The 10,509-nt window shown below is 26.2% G+C and overlaps 1 protein-coding gene across 2 annotated transcripts; it reads left to right on the forward strand.

Annotated features, from left to right (window-relative positions):
- Window positions 1-1,072: 1,072 nt before the first annotated feature.
- LOC132927629 (uncharacterized) lies at window positions 1,073-8,160 on the forward strand. 2 transcript variants are annotated; one of them, XM_060992206.1, is made up of 10 exons: window positions 1,073-1,470; window positions 5,619-5,840; window positions 5,967-6,176; window positions 6,245-6,307; window positions 6,389-6,499; window positions 6,609-6,791; window positions 6,958-7,107; window positions 7,206-7,456; window positions 7,547-7,706; window positions 7,903-8,160. In XM_060992206.1, the coding sequence occupies exons 2-10, from the start codon at window positions 5,645-5,647 to the stop codon at window positions 8,028-8,030; spliced, it is 1,452 nt and encodes a 483-aa protein (XP_060848189.1). In that variant the 5' UTR covers window positions 1,073-1,470; window positions 5,619-5,644; the 3' UTR covers window positions 8,031-8,160. The 2 variants fall into 2 exon arrangements, with proteins under 2 accessions (XP_060848189.1, XP_060848188.1); XM_060992205.1 differs by lacking the exons at window positions 1,073-1,470; window positions 5,967-6,176; window positions 6,245-6,307; ... (4 more) ...; window positions 7,547-7,706; window positions 7,903-8,160 and adding exons at window positions 1,811-3,440; window positions 3,712-5,557 and having other exon boundaries at window positions 5,619-5,733.
- Window positions 8,161-10,509: the final 2,349 nt, after the last annotated feature.

Genomic DNA, 10,509 nt, shown 5'->3' on the forward strand with positions numbered 1-10,509 from the left:
AGATCAATTTGAGAAGGAGGGCTAAGCCCCCGGGCCCAAAGCCACCACATAATTACGCCTATGATTATCGACGTTATTTGCCCCGGAGAAGTTAACAGAAATAATTAGAAATATATTTAATTAATCAACAAATAATAACGAGTACTTATAGCTTTTTTATAATATATGAAATTAAGTTCATGATGGTTTCTTTATATTTTTATGAGTTGGTTTTTTAATAATTATTAATTAAAAATACAATTATATAATAATAGTCTATATAAAATATATTAATTTATTGTGAATATAATTATTAATAATATAATTTTTTTTATGAAGGAAGATTTTCTTAGTGTACCACAGCTGGTTGAAAATCGCCGGTCTATATATAGCAATAACATAATATTTATATCTTGATATAATATTTATGTTACAATATAATCATATCTATTATAGTCAGTCTTAAAATTTAATATTAATACTTATAATTTATAGATTCATATTCATTCAATTTAGATAACAAAAGAGGGTATAAAAGAAAAGATTCTTATATTATATTAATCTTGCATTGAAGGGCGGTAGAAACGAAGCGGTGTTTAACATAATGTTTATTGCCACAGCACATATTTTGCCGTGCCGTTACGGTATCGCTACAACGAATTTCTGCCTGGTCGACTATCACTATATACGCGTCGACATCGACCAATGGCGCTCTGTTTTATTATTATTTTATATTATAAATATGCACTCATTTGACTACAATTAGTCATATATTTCCTTTAACCCTAAAAATTTGTTATGATGTACATTATAGCATTGATTAAATATATATTATATATTTAATCAATGATTATAGTAAGATAGACTAAATAGAGACAATATATGCGGGTATGGCGGGTGCCGGGTGGTAAATTTATTAGACGATAATATTCAGTATATTATATATATATTAGTATTATCATTGATTATAGAATAGTCCATTTTATAATCAATGGTATTCAGTCTTTCAGTCTTTACATTTCGGAAAAATTGAAATAATAGATGTATTTTTAGACCAAATACACCATTCAATTAGTAACGTACTAATGTAATCACAATAATAGCCAGAAGAAAAATCAAAATAATCAAACGACGCTAGCAAACATATGAGACATTTTAAAGAGATTATAATTACATCTGTGGTGCGAAACGTTACGAAACGTTCTTTCATCAGTTTCATCTTTATAGCCGTGTGCCTGTGTTATGATTTTCGGCCACGGAAATACTGATCATAATAATAATAATAATATTATACGACATTTTGTTCTATAAATAATATAATAACATGGTTTAGTTATTGGCATAATATTATTTTATACTCTGTGTTATCGGTGTTCATTTTGTATTTTTGTCGTGACGTATGTGCAAACTATCTCGATTGCCGTGCTGTTTTTTTCTGTTTCTTTTACTAATAAATACCTAAACAGTAAACTCAAGACCACAATAAATAAGGTAAGTTATAACTTGTTCATTTTATTAGATAGGTATAACATTGACTGCCGTGTGACCGCCGGCAGTCATTTGTGTAATTCTCAAATTGTATAGGTACCTATAATACATTGTATACTTGTATGACTACTGGTGTTCATGTGACCGTAAATTAATAGGGTTTTAATGTTTTAAAATATTAAATTTACTATTGAACTTTTTCGAATGAAATTGTAATAATTAATAATTAATAATAATAATGTATAAATTAATTTATAATAATAATAATAATAATAATAATTCCTAATTAGGAATAACATAATATGCAACATAATAATTTTTGTGTGACCCCTTTTAATATTATAAGTATAGACAATTAATACTTATTTTACAAAACTTGTACCTTTATACTTTACATTATCAAAAATAATCTTACTTTTAAAACTGAACTGTATAGGTATAATAACTGAAATTAACTGTATATATAATATATACTAGAGTACTAGACAAATATCTAATATTATACCTAATCAAAGTATCTGCCAACCATGCACAAAACATTAAAACACAATTCACATATAGGTACTATTACTTGTATTATATTGATCTAAAAATATACAATTTATAAGTAATGTAAGACATTGGACATAGCTAGGTAATAAAATAATTCTTTTAAAATTGTTCTAAAATAAATTACACTAATTGCTACGAGATAAAATAATAGACATATGATATCCTATCAAACATATAGGATTATTCCATTACTATTCTTAAATTAATTAATTAGAATATTATATTGGATATGATGATTTTATAGTAATTATTGAAGAGTTTAGTTTCATGGTTTCTATATAGTAAACCTACTATTTAACTGCTCAATTTTATGTATTGTACCTAATATAGAAATATAGAAAAAGAAAGATTATTTACATCAATATTTTATATTAGTTATTATTAAAAATGTATAGTAATTTTTTAATTGTATTAACAAATCAATTTACTTATAACGATTGCTTTTCTTTATTGTATACCAACTTCAAATAACTTTTTATACTTATAGTTTACCTATAAGAATTTGTTTTAAAAATTGTGAACTAATGAACCTCCACATGAACATAATATTATGTTTAATGGGCGACATTTTCTTCTTGAAGAATAAATAAAAATAAATACATACCAAATTTAACATAGTACAATATAATATTTTATTGGTAGGAAGGTATAATGTTAAACTTATTAAATCAATTATTTAGAATGATTACCTACTTCAAATATTTAAGTTATTTTATTTGAACTACTGGATGCATTATATAAGTATAAGTTAAGTATAAGTTCGAACTTATAAATTACTTATCTATCTAAAATTCTAAAGCTTTAAATAAGATGTTAATATAATAATATTGTATGTTGATAGCTGAATAATATGATTAGCTACCCATAATATTATAAAAAAAATTATTGATGGATAAAACATTTAGAAACTGTTTCATAACATAATTAATTTAAATTTTAAATGTAATAAAATAATAATACAAATAATATAGGTAATGGCTAATTTTGTCAATGTTTGAAAACAAATTATTTTTTGAGCTTTTGTGAAAATACTTGTTAAAAATTTTTAACTATGCGATGAGCAATGTAGGTACTTGAACAATATTTGAAAATTTTCTTTAGGTGCATATGCACCTATCTTATTTGATTATGGTTTGTTGACACATAGAATTGAAAATTTTGTTAAAATCATGACAAGTGAAAGAACAAAAAGGAGAAGAGTTAAGGAAGAGCTAGAATCTATGCAGTTTGATCTTAACTTTTCAAAATTGCAAAAGAAAAGACAACATACTTATTGTAAAGAAGTGAATGTGAATGATGATTTTATTACTAATAATCTGCATAACAAATACTATGAAGAAAACATCAGTACTCCAATATGTAATAGTTATAAACAAAATATTGAAGAAAATTGTTTCAGTCCTGGAACAACATTTTGTAATGTATATGAATCATATTATAATCATAGTTTATTTAGGATGGAGTTTTTAAACAAAAATATATACCTAAATAATAATTGACACTGGTTATATATCGCTTATTATCTGGCTTATTACATTACAAAATTACACTAATAACAAATCTTACTAAAGGTAAATACAAATTAAATAAAAGTTATAAACTGGCTATATAGGTGCCAGGTGACAATAACTCCATCCTACTTTTAGGTATTTTACCTACTATTTTATTATCTTTAAACTTTTATTTTAATAGTTTCCTGAGAATAATGCTGCATTTAATGAACCAATTGAAACTATTAATGAATGTGATTTATTCAAGCGTAATTTGTGTCAGTGGGCAGTAAATTTTAACATAAATCATAATGCTTTGGATGGATTATTGGTTATTTTGAAAAATGTGTCAACATTATCACAACTTCCTAAAGATTCACGTAGTATTTTAGATACCAGAAAAATGAACGAGACACAGTGCTTAACTACAATAAATCCTGGTTTATATTACCATTTTGGTTTGAAATCAGCTATTTTGGAACATTTTAAATTTATTTCAACAAATAATATAGATGTTATCAAAATAGTTATTGGCATTGATGGCTTGCCAATCTCAAAAAGTAGTGCAAGTCAATTATGGCCCATTTTGGGGTATATACGCCCATTCAAGAATTCTGTGTTTCCAATTGGTATATACTGGGGCCATGAAAAGCCTGAAGATTCTAATTTATATTTAAAACAATTTTGTGTAGAAGCTAAAGAGTTATTGACAAATGGAGTTAATATTAATGGAGTGATTTTTAAAGTTTTAATCGATGGATTTTCTCTAGACGCCCCGGCTAAGTCGTTTGTGCTAAAAGTCAAGGGTCACAGTGGTTATGATTCGTGCACCCGGTGCATAGAAGAAGGCGAGTATTTGAAAAATAGATCATGTTTTCCATACACAGCAAGTAGTGAAAAAAAACGCACACATGACGACTACATCAGTATGAAATATGAAGAACATCATGTTGGGAATACAATCTCAATTTTATCAGATTTACCTGGTGTAAATATTGTTGATGCATTTGCGTTAGATTACATGCATCTTGTTTGCATAGGTATTATGAAAAAATTAATCCAATTATGGATGAACAAAGGACCATTGAACGTTCGTATACCTAGTTCTGTTGTAAAAATAATATCAGACCAATTGGTATCATTTAAAAAGAGTGTCCCTTGTGATTTTTCCCGAAAACCCAGGGCCTTAAATGAATTACCAAGATTTAAGGCCACAGAACTGCGTCAAATCCTTTTGTATACTGGACAGGTCGTTTTCAAAGACAGCATAAACAGCAACTGTTATATGCATTTCATGGCACTTAACATAGCTATGACCATATTATTAAGTGATAATATGAAAAAAAAGTACATACATTTTGCTAGAAATTTACTCAAATATTTTGTTCAAAATTTTGAAAATCTCTATGGCAGACATTTTATTTCGCATAATGTTCATGGGCTTTTACATATCTCTGATGACTATACCAATTTTGGCCCTATCGACAACATAAGTGCGTTTCCTTTTGAAAATTATATGAAGTCCCTCAAAAAAATTATAAAAAAACACGATAAACCACTACAACAAATAATTAAAAGATTCTATGAACAAAAAAATGTAAATACTCCTAAAAATACTAATACAGAAATTATTTTTAAAAATGAACACACAAATGGACCTATGTTAAATGATTTAATAGCACCACAATTTAAAATTGTCCATTTACTTAATACAAAAATTAAAACAACATGTATAGCTGATCAATTTATATTAACTATAGATAATAATATTATGAAAGTCTTAAACATAGCTCATACCAAAGATACCAATGAAGTAGTTTTTATTGGGAAAATATTCCAATCTAAAAAACCATTTTATGAAGAACCACTAAGCTCAGATACTTTTAATATTTATATTATTGATAATTTATCTAATGAACTATGTTGGATTCCAATGAAAAATTTTAAAAAAAAGGTTATGTTATTGGAAAAATGTAATGAAACAATAGCTTTGCCTATTATACATTCAATTAATGATGATTAAACTTATAAAAAAAAAATTTTCGAAGGTACTTAGTTTAATATATTTTTTTGTACTTAACCTAAATTAGTTTAATTTTATGTTTACAGTTTTATTTTGTACATTCAACTTAAGTATGACTTATCATATAGTAATATTCAAAAAAGAAAATGCAGTTGAAGTTGTACCATCTCATTGGCTGTCAAAAGATGGAATTACTTGTGCTTGGCCACATAGAAATTTAGATCCAAAAAAACAGATTGAAAAAAAAACAAACCCTAATACATCAGATTTTAATTGGTATGATGTTCGTATTTTAGCAAAAGATATTGGTAAGTAAATTTTCAAGTGTATATAGTAGTTAATTTGCAATAAAAATGTCTAATTAATATTAGGTATATTTTTATTTATAGTTAGTTAATACTTAATTATAATATATTGCTTTAAAACGGTTTCAGCAAGTTTAAAAGATGCCAAAATAAAATGTAGTAAAGCAACTTTTACTTCGGATTTATCAGAAAATGAAAATAAAGAAACTAGAAAATTTCGATGCAAAATACTTGATGATGATGATAATAGTTTTCATTTAAAAAAAAAAAGAAAAAATCTTTCCGCACATATACAACCGCCAAAACTATCTAGTCCTCCCAAATTAATTGCTGATACAGGTAAACAATAAAAATTAAATTAAACATGGTTATTATAATATAATGTTATATTTATAATTTTTTTTTAGACAATTCAGATTATGATGACTCTGATACTGACCGTACATTTGGTCTTCCAATTATGAATTCATGTAAGATAAACAAATTATGATTATTATTTGTTATTTAATTACAGTATTACTCATTTAATTAACTTTACTTAATTTTATTAGGTATTAAGAAGTCTCCAATAAAACATTTTGAAGTAAAAATGAGTGATAAGCAACAAAACATGTCAAAAAACAATATTTATCGATCTCCTTCTCGAAAGTTATCTCTTGATGGTAATTAAAGTATTATACTTCAATGAATACACATAACTAGACAGACTGTTGTGTTTGCTAACTACATATGAATGAAGTTATTTATATTTTTATTATCATTATATTTTAGGACCAAGCTCAAATATTATTAAATTAAACTCACCATCATCAGGAAAATGGAAAGTGATTGATATTAATAATTCAAGTTCCACTAAGTTTTCAAGAAGAAAGCTAAATTTTGATTCAATGTCACAAAACATAAATGGGAACTGTAATAGTAATCGCCGTGTCAGTCAGTCTCCAAAACATTTTGGTAAAATCAAACTTACATTATTACATTTACATAAAATTAAAATTATACATTAGTTATATTATTAAAAAATATATATACATCAATAAATTTATTTTTAATCTCTGTTTGTATAAATCAAAAAAAGTTTCCTTGAATTAATTATGTACTTCACTATTATTACTTTCAGAAAACATAAATACAGATTTGCTTAAGTCCCCTACAGGAAACTGGCGCATAAATGATCATAATATTGATGATGTTGCTACTACTCAAGTTGATTTTAACACGTCACCCATGTCTTGTAGTCTTAATACTAACGAAGTCTTAGCTATTGATGGTAACAAAATAATTAAATAATTTGCATATTATTCAAAATCATAATGTAACTAATTTGTGAAATGTATATAAAATTGAATATTATTAATAATTTTTCAGGTTTAAAAAGTACTTTAATAAATTTGACTCGTTCTATTACAAACATCAAGTATGATATGAAAAATTGTATGATAAAAATTGATAGGATTGAAAATATGTTGAGTGATATTCATACAAATCAAAATAAATCTTTCTCAAAAGAAGTTAATTATTTTGTCAATGAAAGTATTTATAAATTCCCAATGACAAATATTGATGAGCTGAATATGTTTGAAGAAAAATTAGGTGACATAGAATTTCGTCAGAAAGTGGTGGGTTTAATAATTTATCTTCAATAATTTTACATACATTTAATAAAAATTTTACTAAAAAATTGTAATTTTTTTTTTATTATTTTCCAGATACATTACTTGAGTAGACTAGAACGTGAAAGTGTTTCAGATATGACGCGACAAATAATGTCCAAGTTATTTCATAATAATTTGTTATCAAAATTTTCGTATGCAGGACAAAAACAAAAAATGGTCTTTGCTACTTTACATTCCTGTTCTATCATATTTGGTAATTTTTTTTTTTTAAACTATATAATTATTATAACTTATATACTAAATACTGTTTATAAATATAAAAATTTGCTGCTATGATGAAATTGAACCATTCAGATTCTGATATTAAATTCAAATAGAACACTGCAGGTGTCATAATTATATTATACTGCCTACATAATTAATAAAACAAAATATACTTAATATTTTAGAAACTGTAAGAATTGTACATAAACATCGGAATTGCACTGATCAAGAAATATTAAAGCCAATGAAGTTTTTCATGGCAAATGCAAAATTCAGAGAAGAGAAGAAACAACAAAAACATCACTCTTTTTAATTGTTATTATTCATAATTTTAAATGTTTTATTTTATAAGCTAACAATAAGAGAATTGTCATCAGTATAGTTACTAAAAGAAAATTGTAAATTACTTATAATATACAATTAAAAGTTTATTTTAATTCTAATATTGTTTATTATTATTCTTATTCAAAATATTATTTTTAATATTATCTAATTTACAGTACTATTATACAATAGTATAGATAAGTTTATTGGGTTTTATAATGATAATTCTAATATTAGTTAGTATTTGAACTATATAATATAGTATAATGCACCATAACAAAGGGTTAATTCATACATTTTAATCAATAAATGTTTAAGTAATTACTAATTAATAAATATTTTGAAGTTATCTTTAAAATGATTATAAAATATTATCATATATTTTGAAAATATCGTTAACAATATATTTTAAAAATTTAATTATGCAAATATTTTAAAAATATTTTAAAAAATATTTTGAAAACGAAATAAAAATATTTTGAAGACTATTTTTTTCGGCCAAAAAATATTTTCTAATTATTTTTAAAATATATGTTGATCATTAAACGATGTTTTATAAATATTCATTATTTTCTGAAAAATATTTCTAAAATGATTTTAAAATCACTTTTTGTTATGTGGGTATATATATATAGCAGCAACAAAATTATGACGTCATGTGTATTTTTTATTAACTATGGCTTGCTAAATAATTGTTGTGAATATTTTTTAATGGTACACATTTCACTATTTCTGTTTTCATCTCTTTTGATACTAAATGTTGTTTTTTTTTTTTATTGTGTTTTTGGCCTAAATCCTAATATTAAGTAATTAGAATAGGTGCGTATTATGTACATTGTTAGGAACCCTTGCACACACACTTTAGATTAGTAAGCATATTATACAATAATATAGTAGTGTAAGCAATATGTGTATTTTTTTTGTAAGCGACTGCGTCGCCAAGACAAGAACGTAGAATAAGCAAGAGTTAGTCGTGAATAAGTAGCCGATTCGTATAATACTGTGTTGTTAAAATATTCAGTATTCTTATAATAAAATAATTAATAAAATATTTTCTTAAAGTTAAACAGATTTTGTGTAGTGTTTTGAATACAACCCGTAAGTGAACGAACTCTTTTACAACATATATATACCTTTTGGCCTTAACCGAAAGAGTATATAACAACTGGTGGCAGCGGTACCTTTTCGGAATTCTAACACAACGAAGTCTGTCTTTTACTCAGGTGACACAGTCGTCAATTTATATAAATTTTAATATTATATACGTAACAAATACGTATCTGTACAATATACGTATAATTATATACGTCTATTGTCTATACATCATTCATGCTATGGTGTCTTTATACGTAGCATAATACACCGTGTATAGTGTATTACGCAACGTCAACAACATTCCGGAGTGCGACATTGCAATCATCAACATCGATATTAAAATCGTTTCGATTGTGACGTTTACTCATCATCCGTCACGAGTCGCTGTCGTCGTCAACGCCGCCGTCGTTATCCTTGACCGTGACAGAAAATCTAAGTGGGTCAAACCAACGGAGTGGGAGCGCTGAGCGTCCAGGAACGTCACGAGAGCAGCTACGGTGTTTACATTGTGACAATCTATCACTGATAATCAGCCGTAACAATCAATAACAACAACAAACAGCATGTATACGTTAAGCATAAGAACTATACTAGTATTACTGTAATTTATTAATTTATTATAAAACCTTAACGTAATATTAACAAATTACTATTATAATCACTTTTTATATACATATATATACATAAGAATATTAATGCATGTCAACTCATACGAGTGATAGTGAGGGTAGCAATTCTGATTCAACTGAATTAGATCCTGATTTCGTCCCCCACCGAACGGTTGTACCTGATAATCCGTCTAATAAACCATTAACTAGGTTACAAAATAAAACAAATATAAATACAAATCTAAATCTTCTTGATAAAATATCATTAATAGACTTAAACGATAAAAACACTATTTGAAAACCAACGAACATAATGGCGAATAATAAACAAACATTACTTTCCTTAGAAACAGCTATAAGACTCGTACCGCAGTTTAATGGAGAAAATCCACAGGATGTATATCCATTCTTTAGTGCATGTGACTTTGTGATTAAAACTGTAGATGAAGAATGTCGCCCTATTCTTTTGCAGGCAATTTTAACAAAATTAGCAGGTAAAGCTTTTGCGATAACACAACATCGAGAGGTCAAATCATGGGACTCACTTAGGGAGTTATTATCAGTTACATTTTGCGCTAAACGAACTCCAGGTTACCTTCAACTAGAATTGTCCACAACCCGATTTAAATCAGGAGAAACTATTCAAGAATATTCTTCAAGAGTCGAGAAATTATTACACGAGCTGTGTAATGTCAGTACAAGCAAAAGAACAATAGCAGAAGCTAAAGCAGTGCACGACTATATCAAAGAAACTACTTTAACTAC

The sequence above is a fragment of the Rhopalosiphum padi genome, chromosome 3 (assembly GCF_020882245.1).
Source record: "Rhopalosiphum padi isolate XX-2018 chromosome 3, ASM2088224v1, whole genome shotgun sequence".
Taxonomy (NCBI): Eukaryota; Metazoa; Arthropoda; class Insecta; order Hemiptera; family Aphididae; genus Rhopalosiphum; species Rhopalosiphum padi.